General features: G+C 42.1%; 2 protein-coding genes across 5 annotated transcripts in view; one reads left to right on the top strand and one right to left on the bottom strand.

Annotated features, from left to right (window-relative positions):
* LOC145393018 (uncharacterized) overlaps nt 1-8,909 on the bottom strand; it is a 63,429-nt gene extending 54,520 nt beyond the window's left edge. Inside the window, exon 1 of the mRNA XM_080267339.1 lies at nt 8,895-8,909. Within this exon, the coding sequence (XP_080123465.1) occupies nt 8,895-8,909 (15 nt within the window). The remainder of the gene's footprint in view (nt 1-8,894) is intronic.
* The window catches only part of LOC145392998 (epidermal retinol dehydrogenase 2-like), a 108,301-nt gene that overhangs the window by 3,951 nt on the left and 84,302 nt on the right, over nt 1-20,048 (top strand). For 3 of the 4 annotated variants that reach the window (XM_080267304.1, XM_080267307.1, XM_080267306.1), the window contains exon 2: nt 9,049-9,399. In XM_080267304.1, coding sequence (XP_080123430.1) covers nt 9,162-9,399 — 238 coding nt within the window. In that variant the 5' untranslated portion in view covers nt 9,049-9,161. The remainder of the gene's footprint in view (nt 1-9,048; nt 9,400-20,048) is intronic. The other variant, XM_080267305.1, reaches the window with a different exon arrangement.

Here is a 20,048-nt window from a genome sequence, read left to right on the forward strand (position 1 = left end):
CAATAACTGCAGCTAAAATCATCAGTCGTATAAACTACTGGTCATGCTTTCGTGGTCATCAGGGTCGGAAAAATGTGAGACGTCGTTCAAGTCTACGGGAGTGAAGTAGTGTACGGTACCTCTCATTTAGAGAACGAGAACGTACAGTAAGTGACAGACGGACTGGGTCACTCCAAGAGATGCTCCCGGACCCCCAAAATAAACATTCTGTTGGCAAGCACGTGTTTCTCCCACATCTAATGGTAATGACGTAAAAGCAGGCTGTCAGCCAGGAGAAAATTTATTTGAGAAGTGCCTTGCATAACTTTTATCTATTGCCAGACGCGATAACTTTTCTTGTAGATTTTTTCTTTAAGTTTAACAACCCATTTAGCCTGAGACGTCCGTATAATTTTATTCAAGTCATCTTGACAATCTTACTTAGCGAAGGATAGGCTCTTCGAACTAGAGGGAATAGATGCAGCCATAATAAACCCCTTCTGAACGAGGCCTTTCCTAAGATGAGTCCAATTATCTGGTACGGTAGCAATAAGAGTAAATGATAAACGAACGTCTTCTTGATTTGGAGTTAAAACAGTCGTTTATCTTCTTAGGATTCCGTCGATAAATAGATCCTGATTTTTTACTCGATAAACCATAATTTTGAGGAAAAGGTTTTTCATCACCTCTGTTTGATTCCATTGTGCGTCAGGGTTTTAGCTGGACCCCATGCGGACTCAGGGCCGTATGTTAAATGCCTTTGAAGACTTCGTAACACCTCGTCCTTAGCGATTTATTATGCATATTATTACCCTCAGTACCCCCAAACAAAGGCTCTGACGCGACAGGTAGTTGTTTTACCAGGTCGGACCACCAGTCTCTAAAGAGGTACATTTAACCTCTTCTGTCGGACGATTTATTTTTCGTTTAGTTCTTATCTCCAGATTGTTTATTTGTGTTAGGAAAGACTTCCCGTTAAATAGATTAATGTTATCGATTAATGAAGGGTACATTTAACCTCTCCAGTTCTACAAGTTTCTCCTCGCTAACCATATCCTGTCATCAGGCTGCCCTGCCTCCAGCTCACACCACCCCTACTTACAACTGGTATTTCAGGGTCATTACACAGATGCAAACAGTGGTTACAGAAACCTCTTATTAAAAAGAGATCAGTAAATTTCTCAAACCTGCACATGAACACAGCCGTCCTAGCAGCAAAATCCTCTTTTTTCTTCATTTAATGGCACCGACATAAAAAAAAAAGAAGAAACGTTTTACACGCATTAGAGGAAAGGTTACGGTGTCTCCTGTAACCAGCTTGTAAGGCTTAACGCCATAATTTAGAGAAGATATATGATTAAAAGATAGTCAGAACTCTCAGCATAACGAAATCCCCAAACCAGTGTGGTTTATGACGACTTTGCCCCAAACATTTAACTACTTTGGTTTGCCGCCAAACTAAGAAGATACCTGACATTGCAGTACTGGACAGGGTCAATTGAACAACAAATGCATCAACCACATAGCTAACCAGACAACATATGAGAGATTAACATGAACATCAAGCCCTGCCATGACACCATACGATTCCAAATCACAAGAGCACTGTGCATACGGGATAGGTCACCTTCCACAGGCATTGATAAGACGGGAAATGGTACCCAGTGTGGGAGCAGAATGGCTCAGTGGTAGAGCGCTTGACTGGGACCGCGGGGTCGAGAACTTGCGCCCTGCCTGAGAAGCTGCCTTGCTGGGAGGGATAGCGTTCTCCTGTCACCCCAGCGGGGCTATATGATCGAACTAGGTGTAGCTTGGGGGATTAATCACTAGTAGACTGTGGCACATGGGTGGAGGAGGGGATGCGGGGAATCTGGATCCTCATTTTGAACTGTGCCCATTACTTTTACCAGTTTATTAGTACGGTCAGCTGACACATATCTCAGTCAAAAGGCAAAAGTTATAGAAAGGAATAAGCAATGCATAGGTTCCTGTTTCCTAATGTATAAATTTGATTAATGTGATGAGGATTTTTGACTAGTAAAACATAATATTGGACCCTCTCCCTTTTACTGATTGCTGGATCCATCCCTATTACAGTTTACTGATACATTTAAAGTAGACTGTCCGGACAAAACCTTTCACTGATTGCCGTGCACCTGAGCACTCACTTAGCATCAGTCACGTACACAGTTAAACATCCATAGTTTTATTTTAGACTATTAGGGGTACCCGGCGTTGCCGGGCCAAAAAAGCAAACACTCTAATCCTATTTGTTTTAGTTCAGTCTTCCTTTCTACTCCAGGAAGACCATGTACCTCTTATACTTTTGAAAAGGGATTGTAAGAGGTCCAGGAACTTTCTGTTTCAGCTTTCGCAGACTACCGCACAGTATTTGTGCGCTTTTGTTTGCTGCTACCGGTAACCTCAAATGACTTTCGACCAGTGACCTCAAATGACCTTGGAGATCAACCTCACATAGCGTATGTCCGAATTGGAGGTCATGTGAGTCTCCATGCCACAAATCGGGCCACTGAGTCCAGTCATTGGAGCGTATATTATTAGTGACCTCAAATGACCTCCGACCAGCGACCTCAAATGACCTCGGAGGTCAACCTCACATAGCCTGTGTCTGAACTGGAGTTCATGTGAGTCTCCATGCCTAAAATTGGGCTGCTGGATCCAGTTGTTTGAGCATGTATTACTGGTGACCAAGTGACCTCCGACCAATGACCTCAAATGACCTCGGAGGTCAATCTCACATAGCCTATGTCCGAACTGGAGATCATGTGGGTCTTCTTGCCAAAAATTGGACTGCAGGGGTAACAATAGCGGTGACCTCAAGTGACCCGGATTTGTATTTTGAACCCCTAAAACCATCCTTTAGTCACCTTGATTCTGAATATACATGGGTCTGGGAGTCTCTGAAACTTGGTTTGGCCGTGATTGACGGATGATCAAACAAACAACGTGACTCTTTTATATATATAGATAGCAGTGGAGGCTTGTAGCGCCTCTTCCTCAGCCTGTCATTTTGCATATTTGAGGTATTGTTTTTGGTCGTTTGTTTTTTTGTTTGTAACATTACGGAATAACCGGTGGATGAAATATGAAACTTTCAGGATATGAGGGCAATGGTCCCAAAAGATAGTGATTATATTTTAAAAGTAATCAAGTGACTTTGAAAGGTCAAAATCAAGGTCACGGATTTTCAGAGGGCTATAACTTGAAAACGGTTGACTATGGAGATATTTACTATTAGGAGCATGCAGGAATTTGTAATATGGGCTTTCATTTGGCACCAAGACCTTTGACCTTTAGCGACCATGAAAGGTCATACTCAAGGTCACGGATATTTATGGGGCTATAACTCGAAAATGGTCGAAGATAGAGAAATATTTACTATTATCAACATATGGGAAGTCCCATATAGGTTTTTAATTGGTACCATGACCTTTGGCCGTAAGTGACCATGAAGATCAAATTCAAGGTCATGGTTATTCAGGGGGTTGTGGCTCGAAACTCGTTGAAGATAGATATTTACTATTATACATTGTGGTAGGTGGGGGCGCTCACCATCCACTCACTCGATGTAGTGCTACTCTCAGGTGTCTGCCCTTTCCTCTCCATCCTTCTTTCCTTCCATTCTCTTCTGTCTTTCTTTCCTTCATTCTTTCCTTGTCCTTCTGCCTACGGGTGACTTTACACTAAGTGACAAGACAAATGGTTTCCTGTGCACCAGGAAACCATTTACTACGGTGGGTGGTAACCATATAACCAAATTTGGGCGCCTGGTGGTTTAGTGGGTAATTATTGCTCTCCAATCGGATTGAGCCGGTGAAGGTTTATATCTAAGGGGTGGTTGAGGTTGATTGCTCATGTAATGCCACTCGGGGATGAGTGAGGCTGGTCACTCTCATCTTAAATGTCGGGACCAGTTGCCTAGCCCCGGGCTCCTACGCTCCTCATGGGGCAATGTAGGATTGGATGATGGATGGATGGATGGATCAGGATACAAGAAGTTTCATATAGTTTTTATTTGGCACCATGACCTTTGACCTAGAGCTATCTTGAAATGTCAGATGCAAGCTCACGGATTTTCAGAGGGCGCAACTTGAAAACATTTGTGCCTTTACCTTAGACTTTAATTGTGTACCGTACTGACACCAAATGGCAGTATTGATTCAGTATTTAACAGCAATACAACAACTGCTGTCGGACGAGATTTGTTGTGCCTGACACGACTTGTACACTTTTATATCCTCCTGTTGCTGAGGTAAGCTGTGTCGATCTTGAAAACTTATAAATAGCATAAGAGGGATTTGATTTGTAAGATGCATAATTAATCACAAAGAAAAAAAGTAGAACGAAGCCTCCGGTACCAGTGAAAATACCAGCCAGCCCCACTATAGTCGCGGCGTGCGACTCTGAAGTTATTATTGTGCCCTGGCAGCCTACCCCTCAACAGTGTGTCCGATTTTGTGTATATTGTGAGACGCATGATTCGTGTATAGGATGTTCGTGTATAATAATATTCGTGTATAATATATTCATGCATAATAATATGACTGATGTATAACACGAAATCGGACGCACTTTTGAATGGTAGGTTGCCAGGGTACGATAATGACACCCTCCGAGTCGTGCGCCGCAACTATAGTTGATTAAATCCACCCTCCCTACAGGTAACTCAATTGAATACTATGTGGATAGTCGCGTAAATTTTGTATATGACTAGCAGTTACCCATTATCTTAAACTGTTTAATAGTTACCCAGTAATTTAAGAAGTGTGAAATGGTTGAACTAGACAAAATTTTAATTTCAAAATCCTACGAATTCATCACATTAGCCTAGACCTTACCGGTATGCTCTTAATTTCGCATGTGACATCAATGTTATATCTTTTGTTATTCATCGTTTTAGGTACCGTATTGTATCATTGTTACTTACCGAAAGTTGAATAGCTAGGTGTGCAAAAACGACCTTGAGCTACAAGGTAAAAGAAGTTTACTATTAACCACACCAAAACTCTGTGAAAAGCAGGACAAGTACAAACTATCATCATAGACCTTCGGCGAAACTATTGCAGCCACTTTTTAAAAATGCATCAGCTGATACAACAGCTGACATGTCAGCTCAACTTAAAATTTCAAGCTAAGCAACTTTGTGTTTCATAAGAAAGTCGATAAATATCCCCTTGCAGTCGAAATTGAAAATCTCCTAATAGTCAGCTGATGTGTCAGCTGACGCAACAGCTGACATGTTAAATCAACACGAAATTTAAAGCTGAGCCACTGTACATCTCATAAGAAGAGCTCTCCAAGAGCTGACATCCGAACTTCCTTGAAGGAGAGAGAGAGAGAGAGAAATCCCTCAGTTGTACCGTACCACTTAGAGTTCTGTGGGTTTCGCCGCAGGTAAAAGAGAGAGAAAAAAGAAAAGTAACCCCCGTAACAAAATGGTGTTTTCGGCCTAAAAATACCAACCATTCATCATCGAAACTTATATAGCTCCTTTAGGAGTGTAGAGACCTGGACCTAAACTACTCTGCTCAGACACTGAAGGCGAGGGGACCAGTTGCTCATCCTTGAGCGGTATAATGTGAGTAGTAAACTCCAGCCATCCCTAAGATTTCTTCTATGTGCGGCTTCCGCTTGGAGCTTCCTAGTCCACTAGATCACCAGACTTTTTTTTTTTTTTAAATACCGACCATAATAACAGTGTTCTGGACTTCAGAAATAATGTGGGTAGTCAGTGTAGAGCCACATGAAGGCAGACTGCAGGGAGTGTGTGGATTGCTGGTATCCTCATCTCGTCCTACCACCATTAAAAAAAAAAAAAAAAAAAGGGGGGGGGGATCGACAAGACTGAATAAAATCTCGTCTAATGATATGTACAAGTATCTTGTGAGCGTTAAAATTATGATTTGAAGCCAAATGTCCAAGTCATACTGACAGAAAAATTCGTCATTGAGAGGACGGTGCCATAGCTCCACCGATTTTCTTTTCACCAACAATAAAGGAAAGTAAACCCGTGTTGTTCTCATATACCGGCACGGCCCGCATCATCTTGAGACGTAAAACTTTGTGTGTGTGTGTGTGTGTGTGTGTGTGTGTGTGTGTGTGTGTGTGTGTGTGAAAACAAACATTTCCCTAGAGTTGTATCGACCAGGGGATGAGGGACATCCCTACCCGAAGTTTCAGCCTTAAACTGTATTCGATGGATCGAGTTAACAGTTATAGTTTTAAACAATTTGAGTTTCTGCAAGGTGTTGAATTCATGTATTTTGAGATGGCATTTTTGTTTTTTTCGATCCATGGAAATATCATGTTTGATTTTGACACTCTTATGTCCGATGACGTACTGTACTTACTGTATAATCTCTGGGGGGATTTTTCGGACTGGTGTGGTCCGATATAGCTTTAAATAACCATTTTACAACAGAAGATCCTTCTCAAAGCTAAATATAATCATCTGGTGATAACATGAAAAAGGTAAAATGTATTCTGTCGGCGAGAATGGGGTTAATAACCATTTCGACCTGTGTACTCCATATGATATAGCCATTAACTTTTTTCCCAGTAAAAAAAGTTTGAGAATAAATACGCGTTCGAAGTACATAGCCACTCATCATGCAAACCTTTGAAATTTTCTGCTGCACATCTCCAGTGCAGGCTGCGCTCTCCCCACTACTTCCTATGTGATGTACTCCGCCATCGTACCAAACTCGTAAACCACTAACCACTAACCGAAAACAAAACTGGTGCTTCATTCTTCTCAGTTTCTGTGTCATATGCATTTCCAGACATACATTCTTAATTCACCTATATGTAACCATCGTAATTTTTCCCCTTCAGCATATACGTCTCTCTTTCCCAGCTCCTCTCACCTTGAAATTCACTTACACACACCTATTTTGCCATACTTCTATGTTTCACATTTTTCACGAATACTTCACATCACTACAAGTCAATAGTTTATTATTTTACTTCACATTGTCTTCGGTGGATATAAGAACAGTAAGTTGGTCATGATAATATCTGTCTATCTATCTATTGCCAGACACCATAATCCCGTAAGGGGTGGCCATTTGACTTTGTTTTACAGGGAGGGGCACTAATCCTCCACCAACCCACTTGTTGACACGTAGGGAGCACGTAAGGTTTGGATATATTGTTACCACCCAGCGATGTAAATGGTTTCCTGGCTTACGGGAAACCATTTGGCTTGTCACTCAATGTAAAGCCACCTGTAAAGGAAAGAAAAGCAGTAAGAAGTGAGAGGAAAGATGGGAGAAATAGGAAGAGAGAAGGGCAAGCACAGAAAAAGAATGATACAAGCTAAGGAAAAAGTAGGCAGCACTATATCAAGTGAGTGGATGATGGTTGCCACTACCTATGTAATGCGTATTTCTAGAGTAGGGTCTCATGAACAAAGCGGGTATTGTTACACAGTATTAACTCAAGTGAATTGTTAGTATAGAAAAACCATCTCATGGTGGAGACAACTATAGTACTTTCCCGCTAACGCCAGACGATTTTCTCACCAGCGGATGAATCACAGAAGCCTGTGTTTATACTGTTACCATTAGCCTCGGTCGAGACAACTCAACAACTATATATATATATATATATATATATATATATATATATATATATATATATTCTAGCTAACGCTAGAGCTTTCCATTGAGTAAGTAGTTAAAAACCTGAGTATTAATACTGGTACAGTGCCATTAACCGACTTTGGGTTGGTAAAATTAGTATAGATTTTATTCCAGCTAACGCCAAACGATTTTCTAGAGCTGAAAGTGAATCATAAGTCTGAGATTCTTAACCCTGTTATGGATGGGACAACTTGTTCCTAATTTCGCCAGTCGATATTATTCAGCTGAGTGAGTCATAGGAGTCAGAATGTTAACTTGTGCGAATTTCATCGTAAGTGGACGATGAATTCATACAATATACAGATACGGTATTTCATTTCCTTCTTTCATTGGCAGTAAATAATGAAGTGAATGAACACTTCCGCGTGGAGTGTGGAGGACGTAGGACTATACGCTGAACTAAGTTTAGCCGAGGTAGAATGATGTGGTCGTCCTTGTATAGGTGGTTACGGGACTGACTACCTGCAGTTGCATGACAACACTCTGAAGTCTTCCTGTCCTCAGTAGCCTGCCATTTGGGGGGCCAGGTAGACGAAGTCGATGGTCTTTTTTTTTTTTTTTTTCGAGATGTATGTGTGTGTCTCTGTGTCGAAAACTCAAATCTCAGAAAGTATTGATTGTAGAACGAAAAGTTGTTTACAGTCACATTTTGAGTTCACATGTCACTCAACCAGCATTGGGAATCATCCAGGATAGATACATAATAGTCAAGTACGATATGTCTGAAATTGTTATCTGACAGTACGCTATTATTACAGTCTACCTGGCTCACAGATGACGGTTAGTCTTGTACTTTGCATCGTAGGCCTACTTCATATTGCTTGTATACTATCGGTCTTGAGTAGACACGCCCTTTAACTAGGAAGCGCTCAGAGGGATACCTCCGCCAGTGCCAATAGAATTTATGACATTACTGTAATTCCTCTTTCCTACAAGACGAATACTTATACGGTCTGCTTAGTTAAATCTACGGTCATAGAGTGCTCTGTTACACAGAGAGCACATGCATCCTCCAGCACCAGTAAAATATATGATTTATTCCTGAAATTGGATCCGGATCCAACTGAAAATCTGATCAACTCTTCCTTGACCCACTGCCGACATATCCACCGGATTTCATTGAAATCCGATAACTTTTTGAGATGTATACAGAGAGACAGATAGGATGAATTTATAACCGCCATCCAACCCTGTTGGGGAAGATTAAAAAAAAAAAAAAGATTTTGCTTTGATAATTACTTGTCCACTAACCTGCGAACGACACATAGTGGGGTTCCATTATTTAGTAATGACGTGTAAATTCAATTTCAAATATTCCAGTATTCAACTACCTGAGTTTTAAAAAGCTTCAACAGCTATTCTTTGGACTGCTATGCATATCACAGCATCCGATTTTCTGTTTCAGCAGGTCCCCCAGTGAGCCTGCAGAAGGACGGAGTCACAGAGCAGATCGCCGGGATTTGACAAGAAGCAGCTGTAGCGGTAGCATCTAGAAGGCACAGGGTGTCTGTTCCCACCATGGCTTTCAGTGAGACATTGATAACAGTGTTGCTGGCACTGTTCGCACTGCTTACCTCTGTCTACTATGCTTTGGAGTCCCTGGTGATCTCGTTGGTGCCCCGCAAGTTCCGCAGAAAGAGCGTTGAGGGGCAGGTGGTGCTGGTGACGGGCGGCGGTTCCGGCATCGGTCGCCTTATTTGCCTCAAAATGGCTGCAAGGGGAGCAAAGATTGTCACCTGGGATGTCAGCACGCAAGGTAAGGTTACACTCACCAGATATACTGTGATTATTTGCTTAACCTGGTGCATTTTTTCTCTTATTTGGGAACTCTGGGGGAAGTTTGGGAAGACTAAAATGTTAGTGGATAGTAGTGTGACTGCCTATTTGCGAAAATGCCATTAACAATAATAACTTTGGTAAAATCCGGAATAAGGGCACGTCAACCATGCCAGTGACATGTTATATTTTACGAGGTACCGGTACAGTATGTGACAGCCGTGTCAACTCTGTCTGAAGCGTCATTATATGAGAGTATTAAGATTAATGTTATTGTTTACAGCAGTTATGGTTTAGGGGTATCAGAATGTTTGCACATAGTGAGTCGTATACTTCCCTTGCCCCCCCAAGAAAAAGGCAGATCATGAAGGAACTAGAATCAGCACAAAGGGCAGTCGGGATCCTCGGGAGGAATAATTTTTATGAGCTTCAACACACCGATCACTTTGTACGCCTGCTGATATCACACAGCCTTCCACACACATTGTCCTCATACAGTGTTCTGCGCTGGAAGACGTGCAGTTTTATACCCGTGTTATTTTTAATGCGAAAGCAAGTAAGCTATATAATGTAAACGAATTCGCAAGGCCATGTACTCTATACTAGCACATCTCCATTCAGGTAGGCTAAACATGACCCTTTTGGTTTCGCGGCTAAAATGCGCAAGAACGATTGCCTGGGTTTGAATTTTGACCTTGTATATCTCACTGCAGGGCAATTTATGTCACGTAGTTTCAGCTGTGGGCCGTCCAGTTTGATGCGTTGTAGTGACTCAGAACTAAGATTTGTTTTTTTGCAGATCGAATAAGATACAAGAAGTTTCTCTCTCTCTCTCTCTCTCTCTCTCTCCTTTTCCTGTCATTCCTATTAAAACAAGTAGTAGTAAAGACAGAAAACTTATCATTTACTTTGTTAGTCAACGCCCAGGGATCGTGAAAAAAAAAAAAAAAGGTCCATTCTTACGATAAAGAAAGTGTCCATAGCAGTGAACTATTCGAAATTATATTGTTGGCTCGTATTTTTCACTGTAATGTTAATACCAGTTTGATTGTAAAGTGTATGGTAGTTCTATAAGTGAATACAAGCATAAATGAGCAGCCATAACTTTACAAGTACTTCCCCAGGGACTGTATACGTAAACTTTCCTAAGCTTGTCATGTTCCGGTACATTAGTGCATATTTATACTTTCATCTTCGTATATACAGCCACCAGGCACTTCACAATAAACTAAGAGTGGACATTATACTTATAAAGTACGAAAAACAAAGCGACGTATGATAATTGACTGTCATGGATATTTGTTTATCACTTTAAAATTATGGGCGATCCTTTATAAACACGATCCCTGGGGGGACAGCTGCTTCTGGACCAAACGGGAGCTCCTGTCAAATCCAGCGTGAGTAGCGTGTGTGAGTCGTGGGGGGGGGGGGACATGTTATGCGCCGTGAAGGTGTGAAGGGGTTGAGTTACACCCTGCTAGCTGGCCTCCCCCGGGGCTGTATTCTAAATATCATGGGAGGATTCGTAGCGTCTCTTTCACAGCGATTTTTTTTTTCTTTTTTTTTTCCATATTTTGTTTTCCACGTTATACTTTACCTTTTTCTCAAATGTATCTGTATGGTTTTATTATCGACATGGATCGTATCAGTGGTACACGTAGGTTATTTAAGTGTAATGTGCAGAATAAATTACTACGGAAGAGGTGTTACGAAATCTCCAAAGCCACTCAGAATTCGAACACGATACTCTCCTTGTGGTTACATCCTTGGTATTATTTTCATTTCGTCATGACTTGTTATGTAAGTTTTTCAAGTGGTTACGTGGATGATATTACTTTCATTATGTATTCAAGTACGCAGTTTTTTTTTTTTTCATTATTATTACCTGTTTCGTATTATTTTCGTTTCGTAAGTTCCTCCTCCCTCCCCATTTTTTTTTTTTTTTTACGGCATTGGAAGCCTATTATTTTCGTTTCGACGTTAGATGTTACGGCGTTGTCGTTATACATTGTACATTCTTTTAAAGTGTTTACCTGTTTGGTATGAAATCCCTTATTAGTTATGCACTTTTTACTATTTATTTTTTGTTATTTGTGTTGACTGCATACAGGCCTGGTATTTTAAGTTCAGCTGAGCTTTTCTTGATGTAGTTGGCCTTGTGTTTATATTATAATCGTATCGACAGTAGTTATTGTATCGCATTTTTTCTCAGTCTGGTTGGTTACGATTTTTCTTACTGCTTAATTTTCATGTTATTTTTCTTTTACTGGTTCCGCCTTGTTATACTCGTTAGTTAACCCTCACAGGCATCCCATGATTCAGTCTTGATTGAACAAAGTCATGTGGATGCAATCATGAGGAATTATTTGAAGACAGCATTAACACTTGTGCAGCTGTGACTCACCCATAACCAGTTATATTCGTTTGGTGTTATCCCAAACAAATAAAGCAGCTGACACGACCATGAAATGATTAATGAAAATTTGATTTACACTCGGACTATTGGCAAGTCCATGACTCACCCTCAGCTGAAGAAAATCGCTTGCCGTTATCCCAAATGAAATATGGTACATGAGGTGACGCGACCATGAGAGGGTTAATCTTAGGTCCGATAACGTATTTTTGTTAGATTCTTGCTGTTTCCAGATGATTGTATTTAGAAAACTCTACCATTTTGAAGGTGTCAGTGAATGCAATATCTACCCCTGAAGTTTAGTCTCCTGTGAGTAAAGTCGTGTGGGGGTTAACAGTATTGACGTCATCGAACTGGAAGAATTAACTTTGCTTCCATGTTGACTTCTCACTGTCATCACTCACCCCTTCACATAACTAGTAGTCTTCTGGTCTGCACTTCATTATCTTCCTCACGTTATTACCATTCCTCCCCTTTCCTTCATTTCTGTCCCTCCCCTCCTTACCTCACGACCACCTCTCCCCCTTCCTTCCCTGGCTGCCACCCCTTTCCGTTCCTTCACTGCCACCTCTTCTCGTACTTTTCCTTACTATTGTTCTTTTTCTCCTTCCCTCCCTCCTCTCTTTCTTCATCCCCCCCAACCTTCTTTCCTTACTCTTTCCCGTCCCCCTTTATTACAAGCTCTTTCCATGACCTTCACATTGTCCCTTCCCTTGCATCTCCTCCAATCTTTCCCAGTCTCCGCCTTCCTCCCACAGTTACCTTCCTACCCCTCACCCAACCCTGGTCCCTACCCCCTCACCAGACCCTGGCCCCAACCCATCATCCCACCCTGGCCCCAGCCCCAGCCCCTCATCCCATCCTCGCCCCAGGCCCTCGTCCCACCCTGGCCCCAGCCCTTCATCCCACGCTGGTCCCAACCCCTGATCTTACTACCCCCGCCCCCCCTTCCTCCTACCCCTGCCATGGTTCCTCCTCTTCCCCCCCCATCATATTATCCTCAGACCCCCTTCCCGCTTCTACTACCCTCTAGTTTCCTTCCATCCCTCTCTCCCTCCCTTGGCATTTCCATCACCTTACCCTGGCCTCCTCCCCCTCCTCCTATAACCCCTCACCCCATTCCCCTTATTTCCCTCGGCTCCTTCCCCCCTCCCTTACCCTGGCTTCTTTCCCCTTCCCGTCCCCCACCACTTAGCCCAATTATCACCCCGGGTATAACCTCAGGATAAGGCGAGGCAGCGCAAACACCGACTGGATATCAATATTCCCCCCCCCGTCCCCCCTCCACCCCCCCCTCTCTCTCTCTCTCTCTCTCTCTCTCTCTCTCAGTATGTTATCGCGATTTTCTTTATAGTTCTTATCCTCGTCTCTTCATACAGCGTATGGTCATCATCTTCAAGTTCCTAATGTAATGTACTGCACATCTCTGTTTGTCATCCGTTTTTTCAAGATTTTTCTTCATCGCATCATCATCCATTTTGTCCTCCTTTTCCTACTACAATCTGCATTGCAATTTACAGTTTTCCTCATAATGTTCATAATTGTCGCATCGTCCACGGTTGTATTCTCTTATTTCATAATATAAGAATCTCAGGTGGTCATCAGTTGCGTCATAATTTTCATCATCGTCTTTTCATCCTGTCCTTCATATAGTTTACTTTTCAGTTTGTCGTCATTTCCTTCATAATGTTCAATCGTTCTTTCATCCTCCCACATTGTCTTCTTTTTTTCTTAATATACCGGTAATCTACATCCCTATTGTCTACATCTCAGGTGATCAGTTTCTTCATAATTTGTGTTATCATATGTATTTTCATCATCTTTTCTCCATCTTCTGTATTTTTATCCTCATTTTCCTAATACAGTTTGCATTTCATTTTGGCTTTACATTATCTTCATCGTTTCTATCATCATTTCCTTCATCATATTCCTTGTGGTCTCATCATCTTCTGTATTATTATTCTCCTGTCAAATTCTGCGTCTCAGTTTGGTGTTACATTTTCTTCATCGTCTCTGTCATTATTTTCTTCGTCATTTTCGTCATCATTTATATCATTATTTTTATAATAATCTCTTCAGTTTTTGTATTGTTATCCTTTTCTATTGCATTCTACATCTCAGTTTGGTGTTGCATATTGCAGTAGTCTCCTCCTTCCCGGACTCAGATACGTTCAAGGTCACTCACACGCCCTTCTTGTCTCCTTCAGTCCTTCCTTATTCCGTTTCACTCTCTGGCCACTTCATCTCTCTATTTCTTTTCTTTTCGTTTTGACTTCTCCATCTTCACCTATTCCTTTTTAGCATTTGCCCCTCTCTCTTATTCCTTCCTCATTCCTCGTATCACTGTCCACTACTTTCTTCCTATCCATCTTCTCTCTTCATTCCTTCGTACTCTTTTCACTCACCTTATTCCTTCCCTCCTACACATTTTCCCCCTTCCTCCTTCTCTCCCTTCTTCCTTCCAGCCTCATTCCTCTTATCCCTATCCACTTCCCCCATCACTTTCTTCTTTTCATCCTCCTTTATTCCTATTACTCCCTTCTATCCTTCCCCCCTTTTTCCCTTCCCTGCCTCCCTCCCTCTCTCCCTCCTTCCTCATTCCCTGTATTCATATCCACCTCCTCCCCCTCCTTCCTTCTTCTCTCTCCTTTCCCTCCCGTATTTCCTTTATCCCTCCTACACCTTACTTCCCTCGCTTTGTCTTCCGTATTTTCCAGTCGTTTCCACTTTCTCACGCCTTTACTCTATACCTTTCTCTTCGGCCATTTTATCTTTTCTACTCCATCCACTTCATCCTCGCTACTTCATACATCTCGTCACTTTTTTTTTTTTTTTTTCATTCCTTCCTTACTTCCTCACGTCCACCGTTAAAAATTCACATACCTTGTTCTCCTTGAGTCCGTCAGAAACATTCCTTACCACCGTATCATTCCGTCTGTTCTTTTCATTTTTCCTCCTTTCCTCTCATGTTTCTCTTTCTCTCCTTTGTGCCTGCCTTCTTCCTTGCCCCTCACTCTTCCATGTTCCATACTGCTTTAACCTCCATTGTGTCCCACTTTTTTTTTTATGCCCTTTCCCTTTCATCCATCATTTCCCTTTCCTTTCTCTTTTCGTCTTCACATCTGTCTATCTACCTTCTTCCTCCGTCACCCCTCTCCCTCCCCTTCTCCTTCTTCATCACTGCTTCCTTCTCCTCCCCTGCCTCTCCCTCACCCTCCCTTCCTGACCTCCACATTCCCTGTTTTTATCTCTCCTCCACCTTCCCTGCCTCTCTCCGTCCCTCCCTGCATCTCTCCCACTTTCCTTGCCTCTCCCCCACCCCTGCCTCTTCCCCACCTCTGCCTCTTCCCCACCTTCTCTGCCTCTGCCCCACCTTCCCAGCCTTTCCCTCAACTTCCCAGTCTCTCCCTCACCTTCCCTGCCACTTCCTCACATTCCCTGCCACTCCCTCGCATTCCCTGTCTCTCTCTCACCTGCCCTGCCTCTCCCCCTCCATCCCTGCCTCTCCCTCTCCATCCTTGCCTCTCCCCCTCCATCCGTGCCACTCCCTCACTTTCATTCTTACTCCATGTCAAGTCTCATGTTTCATCTCACAGTATTCTTCCTGTTTCTCCCTGTCTTCCTGTACCCTCAGTAGTTTGCCTTTATGCCATCTCTTCCTTATCCTCTTCCTCCTTCTTGCTCCTTACTATTCTTCCTTGCTCTTCATGTTCTTTGTTTTTCTTCTTCCTTGCTCCCCTCCCTCTTTTTTTTTTTTTATCTTGTTCCTCGCTCTTCTCCGTTGTTCCGTGCGTTTCTTCTTGTTCATTGCTCTTCATCCTTCGTATTCCATGTCCTGTTCCTTCCTTATTTCTCATTTTCTTCCTTTACCTATTCCTTATCCTCTTCCCACTCTTATTCCTCTTCCCTCCTTTCCCTTCCTTATCTTCCCTCCATTCTGTTCATTTTTGTCTCTCTTTCCTATTCGTTATCATCCCATTCTTATTCCTTCTCCTCTCCTCCTCCTATTCCTTTTCCCGTCTTATTCCTTATCCTCTTCCCCCTTCCCATTCCTTATCCTCTCCACTTCCCATTCCTTATCCTCTCCACTTCCTATTTATCCTTCCCCCTTCCTATACCTTGGTTATGCTCTCCTCCTTCCTATTTCTTATCCTCTCCCCCCTCTTATTCCTTATCCTCTTTCTCCTCCGATTCTTTATCTTCCCTCTTTTTTTCTTACTCGCTCTTCCTGTACCTTATCCTCCTCCTCTTCTTACTGCCTATCATCTTCCCCTATTCCCATTCCATACTCCTGCCCTCCTCAGTTTTAACCCATTCACACCGAGGTCCCAATTTAGCTAAGTCCCAATTTAGCTAAGTAAAATCATCAGGGATAGCAAGAACGAGGGCTTAGAGGCGTGCTGGTACTGGGAGAGTAAAAAATATGATAAATTGCTTGTGCCCATTTCCGGGGACGAGTTTTAGACCGTACCCGTCCACCCTTCCGTGTCCTACTGTCTTACCAGGGGGAGAGAGAGAGAGAGAGAGAGAGAGAGAGTTGGAGGCTGTTTATAGTTAGTTGCGACATCCCCTCCCCCCCCCTCTCTCTCTCTCTTACCCACTCACTTTCACTCACCAACTAGCCTTGATCGCTCTCACCCACTGACCCACTTTTCCTTTCAGTCATTGATGCTTACTTGTTCGTCACTCGGATTCCCACGCTCATAGTAGCAGCTTTCCGATAACGCCTTAAAGTTCCCCCTTTAGGAGAAACGGCTATACACATGAATGATATAACCACTATTGACGTAAGTGGTATAGATAAAGTAAAGCGTAGCCCATAAATAGCGCTCCAGTACAGCCCAGTCTGCTGGTATGGGCGTGGGTGTGGCAGTGCGGGAAGGAAACGCGTAAATGATGCAGGTTAGATACTGATAATACTGACTGAACCGTCCCCATAACGCAAGATTTTTCTTTATACGCCCCGAGGAATGCAAGTGGAGCGTTATATGGGGCATCCTGCATTTTGATGTTTTACCCCTTGTTTTTACGTGCTAAACTTTACTGTCTGCATTTCCTGCATGTGTGATACTGGAGTGATGGCACTCTGTCTCTGGCCTGAAAATGCGTGCAAGGATTTATGGCACATTATTTTTACATCTTGTTATGAGTTTCAGCTTTAATATTTTTATTTTATTTTCTACTTACTACCCAGCCTTTTGTAATAATGAGAAAGTGTTATTATAATAAATTGTCTAGTCGTTTACGTAGCGTAAAAAGTCACTTTCCTCTGCTCAAGTCTTGTCAAGAATGTCCAGCTATACTCGACGAAGGTTGCATTTATAGAGGCTTGACTGGTAGGACAACTTTTTATAAACACGAAACTTGTTCCGGTTGTAAGCAAGCCGTGTTTACAAAATGAGAAAAAACGAAACTGTGATTTATGTCTAAATACGAACTCATTGTAGCTTCTCCCAAAAGCCACATTAAAATCCTTGCTACAGAATCAGTTCCAGTTTTATTTAAAAACCTTGTAAAACATTTGCTTCTTCCCCGAGCATATACCCGTACTTAAGCAGCACGTTTAGCATTCACGAGAACTACAGTTCATATAAGGCTCTACATCTTTATCCTAGCACTTCTTCGTGACTAGCATCATGTTCCAGCGTAACCTTATATTATAGCTCAGCATTCGAGATGGAAAAACTGCAGTTTTATTCCTAGTTAAAGTATACAGAGTGTAGAAAGATTGGCATGTGCATGAGCGGTTCACGCATTGTGGTTAATTGGGTTTATTTAATAAAGTCTTAGAGTGTTTTACGAGTTTCATCAGTTAAAATTATCAAAGCACCATTTAGAGGTAAGGGCCTTTATTTTCTGTTTCTTTGACTGACTAGTTTGTCAGGCATACCAGCCACATCAACAGTTATTAAAGTGTTTTGGTCAGGGGAAAAGGACGTTTCCAGTATGCTTCCTACAGGTTGTAAATGAGAACTAAATGGATTGCAGCCATGGGCTGGATTCCTTCTCGTATCACACATAATACAGGCTGGGTGGAGAATTATTGTATTTCTGTGTATGTGTGTGTGTGTGTACGCAAACATGTCCGTGTGATGTGGAGCTAGTCTTCTCCTCCTCTTGCACTCAGCATCTCCAAGATAACAAAATTCCACGAATTCCAAGTAGCTGTCTCCTCATTGGCCTCTCTCTGTCATCAATCGACAGCTTGGATACCCCCAAAATCACAGATTGAAAATTATCTCATACCGTTTTGCCTATCTCTAATACCACTGCATCTTTTATGGATCCATCTGTTACAAATTGTATATAGGAGAGAATACCTCTTAACTCCCATTTTCATCACCACACACTGTTCCACATTACTTCCCTCACATATGCTTACTATGTTTTTTGCTTTACCAGTGTTTATCTTTGTTGTCATCCCTTCCCTCCACCTCTCAAGCTTGTCTCTAAAAAACTAAGTCATCAGTATGCAACAGCACCCAGTGCAGCCACATATGAAATCTTAACAGGACCTCAAGGGCCATGATGAACAGCAGTGGACTCATACTGAATCATGATATACAGTCGATCAAAAAACTGTCTGTGTACACTTGGCGGAAAATGATATGACTCCACGGATGACGGCTGCTGGGCAATGCTCCTGGCAGAGATTTAGAGGGGTCCTGGGGTGCGTACGTCCTCCTCCTTATTTTCAGCAGACCAATGATTACATAAAATAATATTGTTTAAATCCATTGAGTAACAGTTATGCTAAAAATCATGCCCTCCTCCCCCTTTTTTCCAAAGAACTGGATCTGGGCCTGTGCCCCATTGTATTTCCCCCACATGTAAACCTCTTTTCATAAGAATGTTGTATATCGCATGCTTGTGACATTTTTAAGTCGCTGTTATTATTATTTGTATATTAAGATGATAACATATCATCTTGGGAGCACACAACCTATATTGATCAGTTCGGATATCATCTTACCCCACCCGCGCGATGATTTTTTTTTTTTTTTTTTTTTTTTGCTCGACTGTGCACCAACATTGACCGTGAACTCGTACGCTCCATTGTCATCGGAAACTAACCCGCTTTTACACCTGTACTAAATCTCAGTCATATAACATTGATTTTTCAGAGAATATGGACTAAATTTAAATATGAAAATCATAAGTCAAAGTAAAACTTTCACAAACAGACCTGGGGTTGTAAGGTATCGGGATATTAGGTAAGAAGGATTACTTTTAATCGGTCGCTGTGGTGGCCAGGTGGTAGCATACTCATGCTGAGGTGCGTGAACTCTGCGTCTGGGGTTCAAGCTCAAGTCGTTGTGGATATTTAAAATGGGTGCTGATAATGTGTCCTTTCGTATACTTCCATTTGCACCCACTCGGTTCTACCAGTAACATACAGACTGACAAACAGCAGCCAGCCAGTAGCCTACAGCTGTCGCGCTACATTCACATGCATCACGTGCATCACCCTTCCTGCAGACATCCATTCCCATTCGTATTTGGCCAGCGCAGGAAAGGGCTAACTAGCTATAAATGTCCTTCCAAGGCGAAGAATCGGTCCTGTAGTTGACCTAATTGGGACTTCAAGTGACATTTATCTTCGTCACCGGAGGTGGGCTGAGATTACATGGTTTCATGAACTGTACTGTACTCTCTCCCTCTCTTTATACTGTATATATATATATATATATATATATATATATATATATATATATATATATATATATATATATATAAATAATATTATGGCGCCTGGTGATTTAGTGCGTAATTAAGGTGCTACAATCTGATTGAGCCAGTGCAGGTTTCTATCCAAGGGGTGGATATATAATATATATTTCGATGTGTGTGTGTGTGTGTGTGTGTGTGTGTGTGTGTGTGTGTGTGTGTGTGTGTGTGTGTGTGTGTCTGTCTGTCTGTCTGTCTGTCTGTGTCTGTCTGTCTGTCTGTGTCTGTGTGTACACACACACACATACACTAGTATAGTGTGGTTCACTATACTGTAATGCCATTATATTTGATACTAATGAACGGATAAAAATGAAACCCCGCCCTTACAAATTTCAGTCTGCCAGTCATATTCTGCTTTTGAGATGTTCCCTGACATTTGATTGAAAGGACGTGCTGGTCTTTCACCAACACGGCACTGAGTGAGCATCAGTTGGTCAACCTTACTAATCAAGTGGTCATCCCATATTTGATAAATGATCGCGTAT

The sequence above is a fragment of the Coenobita brevimanus genome, chromosome 23, assembly GCF_032717465.1.
Source record: "Coenobita brevimanus isolate Jiangsu-jjx chromosome 23, ASM3271746v2, whole genome shotgun sequence".
NCBI lineage: Eukaryota > Metazoa > Arthropoda > Malacostraca > Decapoda > Coenobitidae > Coenobita > Coenobita brevimanus.